The following is a 16,744-nucleotide window of genomic DNA, read 5'->3' as shown; positions in this document are numbered from 1 at the left end:
GCAAAACCAATGCACATGCTACAAATGGATATAAAACAAATACAGTTTTGATGGCTGAATTCCCGACAAGCAGAGACCTTGCTAGTTGCAAGGTAACACATTTTCGGCGTGTTTTGATAGAACATGTCCCTTCTGGAAGCACCGGCAAATGGAGATCAAGGCAGGGATAGCTAAGGACAAGAGGCTGGTGCCTATCAAGTCAAAAGTAACCAAGAAGGCAGATAAGATTGATGCTCTAATCAAAGCAGTTAAGAGGTATTCTGAAGGCTATCCTTTTAATTTTATGGCAGCTTCTACAGATAATACAGACCCAGGGTATGAGTGATGAAGAGTTATGGAGGCAGCAGCACGCACAGTGCGCCCTACACAACTCACCTGTATTGAGTGGATGCTGTAGCTACTGGTAAAGCTCGTATGAACGACCCTTGTCATTAGGCAGCAGAGCTGCAGGGTATATATACACTGTGGCCCATAGGCTGACTAAGCTACGTGGAATATCTATAATCCTACTGAGCTCCACCTATGATGTCACTGACCCACATGAGCTCCGTGCCCTTGTACAATAATGGAATATACCAGAATATTCCAGAGGGTTCCGGTACGTTCTGGTACGCTGTAGAACCTGGCAGCTAAGTCAGCGCCCAGTTCAACAATGAGGACTCAGGGGAAGAGGACTACCATATTGCGCTTTTTAGCCGTTTAATAATTCTCTTTGTTGCATATTTCACAACAATACTACTGTAGATGTTATACTAGCTGTATAAAGTATCAAAGTTTCTCTTTATTGTGCAGGAATAGATCATTTAGTCCGAGGTTGGCAGAGGAGAACGGCCTGTGGCGCGAAATCACTGCGGGCAGAGACCGATGTCCCGCCGGCGGGCATGCCAGGAACATCTCCCTGATGGGAGAACACTTTCCCAGAATGGTCCTTGCTGGACCATAACCTGGACATTAAGAATGTCCTTTGAGTGAACAAAGAAAGGTCTGCGGGACATTTACTGTGGTCCCCAAAAATCAGGGGACATTTAATTAACATTGACCTTTCATTCTTTATGTCCGTATCATGTCCCGCTACGGAGCATCCTAAGAAAGTGTTCTCCCACCCTTGCCGTGAAAGATGAATGACTGGTGGCGGGACACCGGTCCTTGCCCGCTGTGAATGATGCGCGTGAACAACGCACACACCACAAACAAATATAAACAAATATAGTTTTGATGGCTCAATTCCCGACAAGCAGAGACCTTGCTAGTCGCAAGGTAATAGACTGTAGCTCAGTCTCCTCAGGCCTCAGGCATCGGGACCACATTGCAACTAGGAACTTGAAGCGCAGTTTGGACAATCACATACCAGCAAACTACATCCGTGTCGGCCGCGATCACTAAGCAAAATCGTGCATGGCTCCGAAGGTAGACAGGCACAACGAAGTATCAATGCTTTGTTATAACAGCGCATTGTGTGCAACGCGTGTAGAAGACCAACAGCTACATTGGGCAGCGGACGAACCAGACTTCTCGCCGATATAGAGAAAGAAATCAGCGATGTCGGGGAACGCTATAGCACTGCTATGCCCAAACGTCATCATCGGCGCTGGAGGAATCGCACTAGCCATCCCTCCTTTCTAAGCCAGCAGCATGAGAAGTGTTGGTACGAGCCCCATGGAACGTCTCAAGTTCTCCACCGGTGCGGTCAACATGAACTGTTCCACCCTACGCACCACCTCCTCACCGTCAGCGGACTTGCAAAACTTTTGAAGGGATTCAACCTCCATGGCACGGACTTCATCGTACCTACAGCGGCTATCAGGCGATGGGTGGCGGTGAATTTACCGCAACGACTCACGTCCAGGTGAACTTGGAGAAAGCTTCTTCCGCAATGTTATCCTTGGAGAGGCTAGCGCGGATAGCCTCAAATGCTATGTTTTTGAGAGCCTGTAGTCCAAGCTGTGATCCAATTAGCCACATATGGCCCTTTCTTCTTATGCAAAATTAACCTTATCCGCCAAGCGGTACATGGATTTCGGGGAACACCGCGGGAGGTCGGCCCTTACTGCACCAGCATCGTCTTCACCCGTAGTATTGGCCAGCTGAGACCTCAGCGGTGCAAACTCAATCTCGCCAGTGTACAAATAATGTATTAACGCTGTAAACCTAGACCTGTGGGTGAGATGATGCTCATAGGGGAATGTTCATCACGTACGTGAGCAGCGCAGCGTCCTTTACAACAACTGTTCGCCCCAGTGGGCCAGAGCCGTCAGGTAGCGCGGTGTCTGTAGCTGTGACACTCAGCCCCAATTTTGCGCTGTTGGGAGATGATATCATGACGGGTATTCGTCCGATTAAAATTATCTTATATTTACCTCTTAGGAATATCCGGGACTTGTTCACACTCCTTGGTAGCGGCTTGACTTCCATTCTCGTGCGCGAAGTCTGAGTTTTCGAGAGGAGTCTGGGGTATCGCTTCCGTCTCCGAAGGTTCCACATTAGGAGTATCTGGTGCTGTAGGTTCGACATCATTATGCAACATTCCCTGCTGGGTATTATCCGAAGATCCGTCTTCCACGGTCGCGGGAATGGGCGGCCCCTGCATCGGCCTTTCTGAGTCCGGATTACCCTCTTCGGGCACGTCTTCTAGGTCACTGTCTGACGAGTAGTCGTACTCGTCAATGAAATCAGGTTGATTTTGGGGGAACTGAGCATCCAGAACGCCTTTAACTGACTCAGCAAATCCGTCAGCCGTAAGCACTGCGGCAGATGTCAGTACAAAGTCGATCCCAACTAGCGACATGAGAACGTACGTGATTTGAAATAAGGCGTATGTTCGATGAGTGCTCCGCTATTGGCGAATATTGGGGCAGGGCGAAGGACCCTCCCTGAACGTTCGCGTTGTGAGAAAGCGAAAAATCTCGTGTCGACAAAAGTGCCGGTATGGATAGACTTCTTCAGACTGGTCTGTAATGGTGGACCCACTTCAGGCGCCCTCGGAATGGAAGGTGGTTTAGAACATCGAAGTGTGACTGTGCACTTGATGCTGAGAAGCATGTGGGGAATTGATCCATCTATCTTCCAGGACCCCATTTGAACAGTGCAAGACGGAAGTTTCAATTTCGCTTCCGGCTCGACTGTGACCCAGGAAGTCTCGCCGGGAGCCCCGCCGGGGATGCCCGTTGAAGCGGATTTCTTTTTGACGTCGATCCTTACAGTAAGTGGACCTGCAGAGGTATCCATGCCAGACGGATCGAAGTAGATCTCCAAGGAGCGTTCCGTGATTGTACTATACATTAAGTTTCCCTTCCTTAAAAATCCACTTTTCTTGGAGACACTGACAGTCGTTGAGCGGGTCATCGCACCCAATCGCCATCCAGAAGAAGAGGCTTGAGAGAAGAGAGGTTTAAGTGCACCGGTCGGGTCCATGAGCTGCCCAGCGGAGTCCAAGCGCACGTCATACAACGAAGTCACAGTGGCGGTCTCGTTGTTCAAGTTCATAGCTCACAGTCTAGTCGGAACCCGAAGCGAGGGGGTTACACCTGAAGGCCTGAAATCCGAGGGGTTGACGCTCGGACATGAGGCGTGAAGCTTTATAAGCATGCGGGTCCCTAGAAGAATCTTCAGAAGACGGGCACGAGGCTCAATCACTGTAAAACGGTGAGGAATGGCATGAGTTCGTCTCTGTCGGAGAGTCGCTAGGCCCAGAAGATGCGTTGACGTCTTGAACCTGCCAAGTCCGCCATGAGACCTAGCAGTACTCAGCTTGCCAGGTGCCAGTGATTCGCACCGTCCCAGTCTAGACACAGAGCATACAGACGAAAAAACCAGGAAAATATGGAATGGAGTTTGACACGAGAAAACTGTGCAACGCGAATCCGTTATTGTGAACATCCGCATGTGCACAAGTAGGAATATCACTGACGCAAACCGGCAAACGGGACGAAATGACAACGAGGTTGTACGTGTTTGATTCGAATTCCTTCCGAAAACATACCCAATACGGCCTGCTGGGCCTACACTCTCCCTTTACAACTGTTGAGTCGTATTTACATAAAAGATTTCTCTAGGCATTCCTGTGATGTCTACCTCTCTCGAGCATCAGGTTGTCAAAACCTCAAAATCCAAGAAGAAATCGAAGGATAAAGACAGGACTAGGGCGAAGGAGGTCGCGGTCTCTTCATTATCAAACGTAGAGCCGAGAAATGAAGGAGAAAACCCCCACTGGGCATACCGGCCACCGGACGGTGCTGTAGAGATCGAATACGACAGCGACCTAGGTGAATTCGACTGGGATGCGGTCAAAAGTGACGAGAACCTCGAGCTATGGGTTATCAGGGTTCCAGACGGGGTAAGTAAATAAGCCATCGAGTAAGTGGACGTGCTAACCGAGTTTTCCGCAGCTCAAAACAAAATACTTAGAGGGCGTCGAGATCGAGTCTTTACCGTCTATGTCTCGGAGCGCTCGTATAGGCTCCATTGACAGAAAACACACGTCCTATGACATATGGTCCATAGGGGAAGAAGATGACGAGGAGAAGCCCGACGTCCTTATCTTAGGCGAGGAGATGAGAGGTCTGTCATGCCTGTTACCTCGGAGCAAGAAGGGAGGGAAGCTATATCAAGGTATGCTGTTCTGTCTGTATAAGTTGGCGTTGCCCTCTAATATCCGCTTGTCCCTGGGACTAAGCTCCAAAGACCTTTTCACGACATATTATCATCACGAGCAAGCCGACTCTACCTACGCCAGAACCCTCGTCCGACTCCTCCATAGACTCCGGGTCTGATCTTCAGAGCGCACCGCGACAGAGGTACCCGAAGGAACTTTTGACGCATCGTTTCATGCCTTACGGTTCCCTTGGTGAAAACGGGGAGTCGGCCGGCGATGCTATGGACGTGGATTTGGAGGCGCCGCCATCTACTCAGGTACCGAGTGCGACCCAAGATCCGGACAGCCCTGTGCGGGAGAAGAAGCACAAGAAGCGCAAGGGTGATGCTGAAGGAGACGCCGCTAAAAAACCAAAGAAGACGAAAAAGTGATCTCCACTGCGTCACCATTGCTGGTATCATTCTTTGTTCTTGGCGCAATGCGAATATTCCTCAACGTGCGTCGCCTCCTCCACCTATCATTGTGCCGCGACAAAAAAGTACAACAACGCACACCGCACCGACTATGCAATCACCCGACTTCCATCTCATCTCCTCTCGCCCTCCCCTTCCCTTCACTATCACCATTAGTACTACTACCCTTAGTCCGTGTATCCGCTGGTGTAGACTTTAGCTTCTCCGCCTCCTCCTTCCGTATATCCTCCTCTAGCCCCTCGTACAAACTCTTCTGCGGTAGCCCATAGATCCGTCCGGGGTTCTCCCGCTCCTTCTCCTCAAACACCGACCCGACCGCGTCGACCCACTGTCGTCGCGTATTCACCAACTGCTTTAACTGCGCCGGGACAGTGAGCTTGAGCTCGTCGTCGGGGCCCAACCCTAACGCGGCAGGACAAGGAGGTAAGGAAGAGATGAGGACGGTATTATTGCTGCCACTGCCATTTCCGTTGCCGTTCACAGTGGCATTTGCGTTGGCGCTCCCATTGGCACTTGCATTGCCGTTGACCTCCACACCTTTCTTCTTCTTCTTGCTCACCTTCGGCGCGTCCTTCTTCTGCAATTTGGTGTACAAGCTGATGATGTTCTTGTCGATCGAGTCGCGCAGATCCAGGTATTCCTGGTACCCCAGGCGATCGCGTGCCACTGCCGCTAGGCGGTTCTTACGGGCCTTGTTAGTGGCGACTACGGTTCGTAGCTGTCTCTGCGCTTGTCGTAGAGCAGCGGATATTGGGTCGTCGATGGCCTCGGAGTAATCAGGCTATATGGCGTAAATGTGAGAACGAGGTATACTGGAGGCACAGAGAGAGAGTGCTACCTTCTCAGTTATAAGCCCGTAGAATCGAGCGGAATCCTTGATACGCTCTTCCAAGTCAGCCACGTTGACCTTCTCCTTCGCTGCAGCGAACGCAGCACCTGTAATACCAGGCCGGCCTTCCATCGCATCCTCGGCAGCCTTCACGCCCTTCCACACCGTGGAATCGGGTATTGGCAACAAAGCGCTCAGTAATCGCTCCGTGAACGGACCGTGCCCTTTCTCCTCCGTCACCGCATCACTCTCAGTGAGCGTCGAAGGATCCCACTTTGGCAAGGGGCCTGTAGACGACGAGGTAGCCGCAGCCGCCACTTGCGCCGCGCGCACGGACGCTATATCCGTCAGCGGCATCCCATAGTACGCGATGTCCTCCTCCTCCCACACCTCCGAGTAGTGCCGCCCGAGCTTGGGCATCACGTACGGCTCGACCTCATCCGCGGTGTACTCGAGGAAGCCCACGTCCTCCTCCTTGATCGGGCGCAGCCATGGTTCGATGCTCGAGTAGAAGGTCGTGACGAGGACTTGCGCGGGTGGCTTGACCTTGCTGAAATCGTCATTGACGTCGGTCGGCTTGCTCGGGCCTGGAGTGGGTGGAGGCGGAACTGGTGGGCGGGAGGGAACGAGCACCGGTTGGGGGACGCCGAAGTCAGGTCCGGAGGGCTGGGAAGGGTAAGCAGGAGGACAGAGTGTGTAATGTTGAAGACAAACCTTTAAATGTAGGGAATTTGGCGGTCCCTTGGAGGCCTTATGGGTGTGGATGTGTATTGAAGGAGTCGGAGATCCTTTGCGGATACGTTGAGGTTCTGTGTGGCAAGTCAGACGAGATGTGGCAAATAATAACGGAGGGCGTACCACGTTCATCTTCGCTCTCGCCAGCTTCTCTTTTCCGCTTCTTCTTCTTCTTCTTAGTATCCTCCACTGCTTTACTTAAACTGTCACGACGTTAGCATTGTGGGAGGCACCGGAGCTAGACGGTGGCATACGATTTTCGAGGGTCCAGAAGCGGTTTTGCAGATGTAGATGGTACAGGAGTGCCTCCTACCACACGTGGCCGCGGCGGTAGCGACTGAGGGAGCTTGGGCTCTTCGGCAGGAATGGGCGTGACTGTGCCATATGGTAAACCAAGCGTAAGTTGAGATCTAGCGGTTCAAAAAATATGAAATTTCACGTACAGTCGCGCTCCTTCTTCACCTTATCAACCGCTTTCGCCTTACCCTTCTCCTTCTCCTTCATTCGCTTCATGGACTCCTCGATAAACCTGAGGTCATACTCCGCCTTCTTCGCCCGCTCCAGGGCCTTGGTCTTCAATAACTTCAGTTCAGAGTGTAGCTCCTCCAGTACATCAGTTGGTGGCACGGAATCAGGGGGGTTCTTGAAGAGAGATGAGCGTAGGTTGGGTGGCGAGGCGAACTGTGTAAGTGGATGGGCCATGGCGTATCTCTGGCGGCAGAACGCGCGTTTCCGCCGGGTAAAGACGCGCTCCGAGGTTATCTATTGCCCTGGAAACAAGTCCAGTCGAAATTGTGGCGCGAATGCTGCCAGGATACGCGTTATAAGATACGACCAACAAGTACGGGAACAAGATGCATCAGGCGCTTCTCTGACTGGCTTTGTCCATATTTGGGTGTTTGTCTTCCCACGCACCGCTTAATTGGCAATTCGTAGATGCAAGCGCAAAACATCGAAGGCTTTCTGCCTGCTATTATGATATGTCATGGTCAAACAGCGCTCTAGCTCGTCGTCTGAGACGTCCTCGAGCGATGATATTGAGCTGGAGACGCTGGACGACATAGCCGTCACACCAAATCCTAGGCTTCACCAGAATGGAAGCGGACACAAACACTCGTACGAGGTGGTATACGACCAGGACGATGATTATTCGGCGGATGCGGACGAGGGAAGTCGAGCCTTGCTTGACAACGTAGACAGGCCTCGTGGAAGAGAACGGATACCGGAGCAGGAAACTGGCGTTTGGAGTCAGGTCAAAAGTATCGTAATCGAGGTGCGTTGTCCTTGCATTGAAGTCTGTTCTGCATTAACCATACTTTCTGGTCAGACAGCACCCACCCTTCTGTTCACTACTATTGGCTTGCTCTTCACCGGAGAGCTACTAGACCATGTCTCGGTACGCCGTCGAATATTACTGGTGGACGACATACTGAGGGCATAGCCAGCATTGGAAAGCGATGACCCGCGTGGACGAGTTAATCATGATTATACCAGTTGTGCTCAACCTCAAAGGTAATCTGGAGATGAATCTGTCGGCACGATTAGGCACTTCAGCGAATCTTGGTGACTTGGACGAACCCAGACAACGGAAACAAATCATCCTTGGGAACCTGACTCTACTTCAGGTCCAGGCTACGGTCGTGTCGTTTGTGGCGGCATTTGTTGCTTTTGTGCTTGGACTTGCTATTCCAGATCCGCCTCCTGTTCCAACGGCCCCTTCAAATGGTACCACGCCAGATGCTACTGCGGAAGTTGGACGGTTTCTCCTCAGCAGGGCTATTCCCGGCCTCAGAATCCCTCGCCCGCCAAGACCTATATACGATGGTACCAAACCAAAGTCAGGATTATTTGAGTGCGTGTCCCACACCCCATCATACAATAGGTAGTAGCTGAACTCATGTAGATATATCATGGTGGTCTCGACAGCTATGTCCGCCGCCTGTCTATCCAGTATACTACTCGGCTCTTTCATGTGTTTCCTCATCGTAATGTGTCGACGGTTCGGGCGTGATCCAGGTTCGTCATTTCGCGCATCTGCTCTAACCGGGGCTGCTCGTTAACGAATTCCAGACAATATCGCGCCACCCATAGCATCCTGCCTCGGCGACCTCGTTACCCTCACACTAATAGGCCTCGTATCCTCCCTCCTGATCAACTTCGTCAACACGCCCATGCCCCTAATCCTCGCCATCCTAGTCATATGCTCTGCCATCGCCTGCTTCGTCGTGACGCGCCGTAACCCGGTCGTGAAAGACCTCCTGAAGCAAGGCTGGTCCCCGCTCTTTGGCGCAATGATCATCAGCAGCGGCACCGGTATAGTCCTGGACATGTTCGTCAGTCGATACGAGGGTTTTGCACTGCTAGCCGTCGTCATCAGTGGTCAGTCCCTTCCTCGTTTACCCTAAATGTGACCCCCTCACAGCCTTGATAGGTCTACCAGGAAGCGTTGGCTCGATCTTTGTTTCTAGGTTATCGACAGCGCTGCATACTCATTCCCTTGACGCCCTCCCGACGTCCCGTGCCGCGACTGACAAGAAATTGTCCCAGCCGAGTCCGCGGCTGGTGATGACCACCCTGCTCCTCGTCACGCTGCCCGTTGAGCTCATATTCCTCACCGTCCTTCGCGCCCTAGATTGGCTCAGGCTTCCTATTGTCTTCGTCGTCTTTGCCGTCTTTTTCTTCTGCTGCGCTGTAAGTGAGCCTCCCCTATGTGCATCCAGTATCTCACTGATACATGTTGACTACCGGCTTAGGTCACGATATCCCTCTTTTTGGCCCAGGCGCTCACTAACTTCTTATGGTCCAAGGACCTGGACCCGGATATGTACGCGCTGCCCATTCATTCTGCGCTCATGGACCTTGTCGGACAGCTGCTCTTGGTATTGTGTTTCGAGATAGTATCATTATTAGGAGTTCGTCTCAGTGCTAAGCCGTCGCAGTGATGGGCTTATCAGCGTCTATCACACTAGTTGTACGTTCCTGCTTCTTTTTGCGAATTTCTGAGCTGACTTGTTCCTCAGCTGACCCTGTAGAATTATTTCAGCTCTCAGATAATTTATTACGGACTATTGAGGATTCCCATGATTTGTCACATCTGGGCTGTGCTGGATGTCCATCGACTAGCGGTTTCCACAAGACCGCCAATTTTGCCGTGCAAGTCTATATGAATGCCCGGCCCGCTCTTCGGACCTTCTGCTGCCGTACATTCCAGCGAATTGAACCAGGCAGGGGTACCAGGTAAGATCGGTAGCATCGTGTTGACGTGAATGGCTTTTGGCGAACGAGTGTGGTGATGCGGACAAGTTGAGAGCGTGCGCTGTTTCCAATTATACCCTGGCTCAGGCGAATAGGCCTTTCTCCGTGGTAGGTTGCCTCAACCGTTTGTCCTATTTTCCTGGGTCCCGCGTTACGTTGGCAATGGGCCTAGTGCCCCCCCTCGGGTCAGCTGGGTAATGCTACCCCAGCTCAGAAGGCGGTTGCACCTGGGCTGGGTTTCAGGATATCATTTAGTAGTGCTGCTGCGCCGATCTGTTACGAGGACGATAGCTCTTCGGGACTGCGGACAATGTCTTTATCTCGATGTGCTGAGTATACCCCTCCATAAATGGTATGTTTATTTCCGCTTTCGTCCACGTCTTCGTAGGAATGAAAAGCTTCGTTCTGAACCTCAAGATGCTCAACTCAGTCTGGGATGGCACACTTCGAATGGTCGGGAGTGTTCTGATACACTCAATGCCTCTCCAAATCTCTACGTTGGTCTTACAGCTTTCTGTTCGAATATACTCAGAATTTCCAGAATTTTCCACAACGACCTCGGTAAATGGGTGCCCTCATGTATAAAGGCGGCTCCCCGTCGCCACAATGTCACCGCAAAGAAGAGTGAAACATCAGCAGCTACTGGATACATCTCGCGTACACACACTAACTGCGCAATGTCTCTGACGAATTACTTCGACCCATTCTTCTCCCTGTCTGAGTTCGACCGCCTATTCGACGAGGCGTTCGCAGCTCGGACTGGAGGTAACACCAACAACGGACAAGTTCAGCGCCGTGAGACTGGTAGCGGCTCACGTTCCCTGAGACCCAGGTAAGGATATCTGTCAGATGTGCTGACTGCGGACGCAGTATTGACTCCCTATGCCCGTAGGATGGACGTTCACGAAGATGCTCAGAAGAATATCGTAACTGCCACCTTCGAGCTCCCGGGCTTGAAGAAAGAGGATGTACAGATCGATGTTCACAACAATCAGCTGAGCATTTCTGGAGAGAGCAATATTTCAGCCGACCGGGACGAGAACGGCTACGCCGTCAGGGAACGCCGGTACGGCAAGTTCTCTAGGATACTGCCACTGCCTCGGGGTGTGAAGGTTAGTACAGCTGTGGCTTCCAATGCTGTCTGCCGGATAGACTACTGACTCGTTGATTAGCCAGAGGACATCAAGGCCTCCATGGAGAACGGCGTTCTGACTGTTACATTCCCGAAGACAACGCCTGAGATGGCTCCCAAGAAGATCACCATTGCATGAAGCTTCGTCTCGCCTTTTGAATTGCAATATGTAGCATACCCTTGATGTATCATATGTACTCCTGTGTACTCCTGTGTATCATTACTCTCATTTTCGACTGTCCAGTCGTAAATCCCATATCTGTTAACACGTACACAAGCCGAGACGTACTACAATGTTACAGCTTCGTGAATACAACCTCAAGGTCGTGCGGTAGTGTTAGAGCGAATGGTGAAAATGCATTATGCAGCCCATCCTTGTGAATGCTATCATCGGGCAAGGTCCACCTGTATTCTCGGAGTAGCATTGCTATGAGGCAACGCTGCTCATAGATAGCAAAGTTGCGCGCGGGGCATTGCCGAGGGCCAGTCCCGAACGGCACCCACGCGTCGTCGCTAGCGTCCGATTTACCCTGGTCAAGAAAACGGTCCGGCGCGAACGTGAAAGGATCCTTGAAGTAACCGCCATGGTGATGAATCACATAGACGTTTACGTTCAAAGACGTGCCAGCCGGTATCAGGTACTTGCCCAGCTGGACTGAGGTTTCCGAGCATCGGGGGAGGATGTAGGATATGGGGGTATTGATGCGGAGCGCTTCCCGAACACAAGCATTGACGAACGTCAATTTCTGCAGACGTCCAACCGTAGGCTCGCCTTGCGGCCCCAGTGTTTCGAGTACCTCTTTCCTAGCCCTTTCTTGCATATCTGGATGTCGGGCCAGGAAGTAGACTAGACTCGAAAGCCCTCCAGCAGATGTATCCTACGTCGATGGCTATCAGACCCATAAGATCATTAGCCCGTTGAGTCCACTTACATGCCCGGCCATGAATAGAAGGACCATATTATTTCGTAGTTCCGTATGTGTCATATTCGGTTCCCGCAGTAAGAAGGTCATTATATCTTCACCGGGATCTAGCCTCTTCCGTTCGAGCAATTTGTCGAAATCGTCAACGAGATTCTCTATTCGCCGAATAATCCGCCGTCTAGGGAAGATCCTCTCGAGGACGGGCATAACGAGGTACACGGGGTTGGCGATTTCATGCATGATTGAGTTATATTCCAGGACAAAGTCGCTCTCCTGCGTAATCGCGTCAAAGTCGTGCCCGAGGACGGACGCCCCAACCGCGTCCAGAGCCACCCTCTGCGCAATATCATCCCAGCGCTTGAGACCGCCCTTGCCAATGAGAGCGAAGACTTTGTGAGATAAGGCAGCAAACATTTCCACGGGAAGGTTGTTAAGTAGGGCGGCTCGTACGATCCTCGAGTGCTTCTTCCAAGCATCACCATTAGCTTGGATCATGTTCATGCGCCCTATCAGTCTCCACAGCAGCATATCATCTGGAGGGAGTTCTTTCGGGAAGTTTTGCATATTATCCAGCATCGCGCGAGCGAGCTAAAGCACTTTATTAGCGCTGTGGTCAAGTTCACGGGACGACGTCCAAACCTTGACGTCCAGAACATGGACCATCCACCGCCCAAGTGTCCAAACCAGGACCACACCCTCGCCTCGCTCACTCATGAAGGGAAGGATGAGCCTTCGGAAGCGATCTCCCTCCGGCTCGTTCGAGACATAGCTCAATAGCAGAGGTAGGATGGCTACTCGTGGTAGATGTTGGAGATGAGGTGGTACCACGAGCTTGGAACGAGCCAAGAGGGCCAAGACGCAGACAATGCAGAGTAGCCAAAGCGCAGGGGCGTCCATGGGTAGGAGGGAGGGGGGAAACGGACGTTGGATGCATCTTTATGCATTACTTCGGGCACTCGAGTCCGAGACCACCGCGGTAGGTCCCGAAAACACGAGGACTAAAGGAACCGTACGGATCCGCGCCTATGCATCCCGCGAAACGATGCGACCTAACAAGTGCCTCCACGAATGGGAGAGGTCTCGCGACTCGCATTAGCTAACAATTCCGAGCTAAGTCAGCCATGCAATCAGCTAGACGAGATAGACACCGATTAACGCCGCGTTCCTGTGTATCCCCTTCGAAGCTAGGACAGAACAGGCTCAACACTGCAGAGACGAACTAGATGACATGATTAGAGCGATAGCCCCCTGATCTAGTGGGCAGTAGGGTTTACTTACTACGCTCAACACTCATCCTACGGACCACATTTGCGCGATCCTGTCAAAGCGGAAGAGCAGTTGAAGGTATCTATTTCAAATTCGGGCCCGGGTACGTGATCTCGAGTTCGCACATACATCTTCGAAATTTCATCGGTCTCTCTGGAGAGCCGATCCTGACTGCATATCAGACAAATCGGGCCGACGAGATTATGATGTAGAGAGCACGTACAGCATTTTCGGTAAGTAGCTGCAGGGCGACGACTTGACAAATGACATCGGGCAATCAGTGACAACAAGTACATAACAAGTAGTGTCTCGGCACGCAACCTTTCCCCTTCTGGTGATCCTTAGTAGCATATCATGAACCTTGAAAGTTACGTTACTGGATTTGATCTAGGCTCGCCATCGTTGTCAATCCTTGAAATCTTCGCCTCATCGGCCTTTGGCCAATCGTTTCCCCTAGATACATGATATTATCGCCGTCGAGACATACACGTATATTCATGTGACATTTGTATATTGAATACTCGCAGAGGTGTACGCAATAATCTACCTGGGGGCAAAAGTCAGCGTAAACCGCCTGTACGAGGGCCCACGTACCGGTCCTTCTCGAACTTGCACCTTCCCCCTCCTGGTAATCCGTAGGGGCACCTCACTGACCCTAAATGCCAGTCCCGTGAACCCCTCCACGCCTCCGCCGTCTCCTCCCTCAGCACCGGATCCACCCTCCAGTCACGCAAGAACAAAGCCAAGAAGCACACTGCCTCAACCAAGGCAAGCCCAAGACAAGCGCGCGGGCCGAGCCCGAGGAGGACATACGCCAACCGACGAAATCGACGACGAGCCGCACGCCGGGGCCGATGGCGAGATCGCCCCCGCCATCCTCCTCCGGCATGGACAGCACGACCGTCTCTATCTGTCCCGCGTAGTGAACGCTGCCGGTGCTAGATGACAAGCAACGCAATTCGTCAATACAGACCGGAATACAACGGCGGAGACGTTTTGACCATGCGCCAGGCTTCCGCGAAATACGCCAGGACCCCGTCCAACCTGTTATAATCGTCTAGGGTCTACAGAAGGTCGAGATTCAAGGCAGGAAGCTGACAAGGAGAGCGGATTACTGACCGGGTCGCGATCTGGGCCGAGCACGTCCATAATGTGCTTGCCAGCTTTGTCTTGCTCGTCTTGGGAAACCGATAGCAGCGCCAAGCGTAGCTTCCAGGGCGTGTGCGTTCGTCTCCTTGATACAAAGACAGTCAGCCTTGCCGACACTGTGGCAGGAACGAGTATCCTCACCATTTCCGAACTAAAGGTGTTCGCGTGTTAGTATGGACAATGAGACACCATGACATAGCGAGACGGGACTGACCAGCTCCTGGTCACTCAGCCCATTTTTCCCCTCCGCCTCGCTCGCCGCCATCAAGCGCATGAGTAAATCCTGCTTCGGCTTCTGGTACCCCGCGAGCGCTCCCAGCTCCGCCTTCTTAGTTGCTATGAACGACCGCACGAACGCCTCCTCAATACTTCGAAGTCTACAAAGCCATTAGTAAGACTCCGTTAGCAAGACCACGACAAACCCGCACAACACGACAGGCTCACTTATTGAGTGGGAGGGACAAGACCCACCGGGGAGTGGCAAGCCTGATGACAGAGGCGGCGCAGACAGTGGATCATTGCTTGTGGAATGACTTTTCTCCATCACTTCCGCCGCCTTCTGAGGAAGAAGGGTCTGACCATGGGAACGGGAGGCCGAACCCGCAGCGGGATATAATTCCCAGAGCAAACTTTGAAATGTCACAATTATCATGCACCAACGATGGAATGAGGGACACGGCAGCACATACCTTCCCGGTTACATGGTCGATGGCGCGAACGTCTGTACTTGGTCTTGGCCCATTGTTCGCCTTCGACCATCTCGTGGTAACTTTGCAGGTCTCTTCCACGACCAGGGCATATCTTCCAATCACATGATATTTAAGACACGAAGAGATGAGAAGAGATGAAAGAATCTAGATATGTGAAAGCAACTGACGTGGATCCCGTGAACGCGGGTCCTGCAATCCTCCTGTGGCGTTTGTCAACCTCGTGCTCCGATGACACAATATTACCGCCCCAGAGCGCACTGCAAAAACGTGAGTACATAGTGCGAAAGTGCGTGCACCGTGAGCAGAAGCCCACCTCAGCACGGCGTTCGTCTCGTATGGTTTGCACACCTCCGGCTTCCCGCTCAGGATCTGCTTTGCGACATGCAGAGACGAGGTGTACGTGCGTCGGCCCCGAGACGAGCGAGATGCAAAAGATCGTTTGCGATTTGTAGTACTTGTAGTCTGCGAGCGCCGCATTTTTAGTACCTAGATGTCCGATAGAGCTGTCATATAATACTACTCACTGGTATACCTCCACTTCCAGTGCCAATCGATTCTTGGGTCCCAAAAGGTCTTAGGGAGGAGCCCGCCAAGCGCACACGTAGGCGCAACGACCGATATCATGCCCGGAAGGTAGGATACATTCTGTGTATGTTGGGGGAGATCAGACAAGTAAATCTCGCATTCAGAGTTATTCTGGCTTACCTTTCGCGCTGAGATGCATCTCAAGGAGCACCAGGTCACCGAGACCACCAGGCCGGCCGAGAGCAACGGCGTCCACATCCGAGGTTACAGTGCTAGCTCTGTCCGTACCCGCAGAATCTCGGAGAAGGTTTTAGAGAAAATTCGAGGTGGGCTTGAAACCGACCAAGGACAAAGAATGCACTGCGAGCGTCGGTGCTGGCATCTGAGATGGCGGAGGGCTTGGCTAAAGGCCTATAAGGGAAGTGTTTTCAAGATGGCAGGATGGCGACACGAGAAGCACTGGCGGCTGTGCTCCCCACGTGGAGAGCGCAGCATCCTTCGACCGTAGAGTCGACTTGCAGTCAAAACGGTTACATTGTCATTGAGAACAGCGCGCCACATTGGGTGATCGCACGGTGTCGATCTTCCCAAAAAATCGGTGATAGAAAGACATGGATCAATAGCACGCAAGTACCCCGCAGGTGCACACCTTAGACTCAGAGCGCTGTTAGCGGTTCTGACTTCTGTCAAATCACTGTTATATGGAGGTTGATAAAGCGAACGACTCCCGAGCGGACAGTAAACTCACCATGATCTAGGACTTAGCCAAAGAGACCCTTACTGGCCGCTGAATAGGGTGCCTGTGCAGACCAACTTGATCGCCAGATGAAACAATTTCTTTGCGCGTTAGGCTCGTAAACAACTCTAGTGAATCAGCTCTGGTTGCTGAAGGTGCTCTCGCTCTACTCCGGTTCACTGCCCATCCAGATAAAAGAATGCGTCAGCCCGGCTTCGGTGGAGCCCTGGAAGTGTTAGAGACAGACCCACATGGCTTCATAGCGTTCCACGGCACCTGTGCCTCCGTCATTGACAGGTGACCACAGGAAAACTCTTTGAACGTCGGACAACGCCTCCCTCCGCCCTCAAGCATAGTTTATCAGCCCAACTTCCAGACCGATTCCGTGGCGTCAGGAACCAGGTACAATAGCCAGGAACG

General features: G+C 52.2%; 7 protein-coding genes across 7 annotated transcripts; 3 read left to right on the top strand and 4 right to left on the bottom strand.

Moving 5' to 3' along the window:
• Positions 1–1,619: 1,619 nt before the first annotated feature.
• GLOTRDRAFT_123496 (uncharacterized protein) lies at positions 1,620–3,483 on the bottom strand (the record flags this gene model as incomplete). Its single annotated transcript, XM_007872699.1, has 6 exons — positions 1,620–1,788; positions 1,841–1,941; positions 1,992–2,148; positions 2,198–2,299; positions 2,358–2,742; positions 2,796–3,483. 6 exons carry the CDS (start codon positions 3,481–3,483, stop codon positions 1,620–1,622), a joined length of 1,602 nt encoding a protein of 533 aa, XP_007870890.1.
• Positions 3,484–4,063: 580 nt separating this feature from the next.
• Positions 4,064–5,721, top strand: GLOTRDRAFT_118288 (uncharacterized protein; the record flags this gene model as incomplete). Its single annotated transcript, XM_007872698.1, has 3 exons — positions 4,064–4,333; positions 4,386–4,608; positions 4,673–5,721. 3 exons carry the CDS (start codon positions 4,064–4,066, stop codon positions 5,020–5,022), a joined length of 843 nt encoding a protein of 280 aa, XP_007870889.1. The 3' UTR covers positions 5,023–5,721.
• Positions 5,162–7,330, bottom strand: GLOTRDRAFT_141416 (uncharacterized protein; the record flags this gene model as incomplete). Its single annotated transcript, XM_007872697.1, has 6 exons — positions 5,162–5,845; positions 5,903–6,559; positions 6,608–6,702; positions 6,752–6,831; positions 6,883–7,003; positions 7,072–7,330. 6 exons carry the CDS (start codon positions 7,328–7,330, stop codon positions 5,162–5,164), a joined length of 1,896 nt encoding a protein of 631 aa, XP_007870888.1.
• A 263-nt stretch (positions 7,331–7,593) lies between these two features.
• GLOTRDRAFT_82149 (uncharacterized protein) lies at positions 7,594–9,694 on the top strand. Its single transcript, XM_007872696.1, has 8 exons — positions 7,594–7,901; positions 7,956–8,024; positions 8,074–8,480; positions 8,532–8,644; positions 8,699–9,007; positions 9,060–9,319; positions 9,382–9,599; positions 9,649–9,694. The coding sequence occupies exons 1-7, from the start codon at positions 7,614–7,616 to the stop codon at positions 9,568–9,570; spliced, it is 1,635 nt and encodes a 544-aa protein (XP_007870887.1). The 5' UTR covers positions 7,594–7,613; the 3' UTR covers positions 9,571–9,599; positions 9,649–9,694.
• An 815-nt stretch (positions 9,695–10,509) lies between these two features.
• GLOTRDRAFT_66739 (HSP20-like chaperone) lies at positions 10,510–11,421 on the top strand. The gene is made up of 3 exons (XM_007872695.1): positions 10,510–10,715; positions 10,776–10,995; positions 11,056–11,421. The coding sequence occupies exons 1-3, from the start codon at positions 10,561–10,563 to the stop codon at positions 11,152–11,154; spliced, it is 474 nt and encodes a 157-aa protein (XP_007870886.1). The 5' UTR covers positions 10,510–10,560; the 3' UTR covers positions 11,155–11,421.
• GLOTRDRAFT_50230 (cytochrome P450) lies at positions 11,312–12,466 on the bottom strand (the record flags this gene model as incomplete). Its single annotated transcript, XM_007872641.1, has 2 exons — positions 11,312–11,893; positions 11,948–12,466. The coding sequence occupies 2 exons, from the start codon at positions 12,464–12,466 to the stop codon at positions 11,312–11,314; spliced, it is 1,101 nt and encodes a 366-aa protein (XP_007870832.1).
• A 762-nt stretch (positions 12,467–13,228) lies between these two features.
• Positions 13,229–15,846, bottom strand: GLOTRDRAFT_96877 (uncharacterized protein; the record flags this gene model as incomplete). Its single annotated transcript, XM_007872694.1, has 15 exons — positions 13,229–13,256; positions 13,334–13,375; positions 13,577–13,657; positions 13,799–13,958; positions 14,018–14,142; positions 14,178–14,248; positions 14,324–14,413; positions 14,568–14,730; positions 14,798–14,839; positions 14,888–14,982; positions 15,043–15,154; positions 15,231–15,320; positions 15,360–15,549; positions 15,588–15,708; positions 15,769–15,846. 15 exons carry the CDS (start codon positions 15,844–15,846, stop codon positions 13,229–13,231), a joined length of 1,488 nt encoding a protein of 495 aa, XP_007870885.1.
• Positions 15,847–16,744: the final 898 nt, after the last annotated feature.

Source organism: Gloeophyllum trabeum, assembly GCF_000344685.1.
Source record: "Gloeophyllum trabeum ATCC 11539 unplaced genomic scaffold GLOTRscaffold_00019, whole genome shotgun sequence".
In the NCBI taxonomy this organism is placed as follows: Eukaryota; Fungi; Basidiomycota; class Agaricomycetes; order Gloeophyllales; family Gloeophyllaceae; genus Gloeophyllum; species Gloeophyllum trabeum.
Note: the sequence above shows the minus strand (reverse complement) of the source record. Positions and strands in the feature narration are given on the sequence as shown.

Bases quoted from the DNA above. Each gene is read 5' to 3' on its own strand.
- GLOTRDRAFT_82149 (XM_007872696.1), top strand. From the start codon at position 7,614: ATGGTCAAACAGCGCTCTAGCTCGTCGTCTGAGACGTCCTCGAGCGAT. The intron at 9,008-9,059 runs GTCAGTCCCTTC...CAGCCTTGATAG, and splicing joins GCTAGCCGTCGTCATCAGTG to GTCTACCAGGAAGCGTTGGC. The intron at 9,320-9,381 runs GTAAGTGAGCCT...CTACCGGCTTAG, and splicing joins TCTTTTTCTTCTGCTGCGCT to GTCACGATATCCCTCTTTTT.
- GLOTRDRAFT_66739 (XM_007872695.1), top strand. From the start codon at position 10,561: ATGTCTCTGACGAATTACTTCGACCCATTCTTCTCCCTGTCTGAGTTC. The intron at 10,716-10,775 runs GTAAGGATATCT...CTATGCCCGTAG, and splicing joins TCACGTTCCCTGAGACCCAG to GATGGACGTTCACGAAGATG. The intron at 10,996-11,055 runs GTTAGTACAGCT...CTCGTTGATTAG, and splicing joins CACTGCCTCGGGGTGTGAAG to CCAGAGGACATCAAGGCCTC.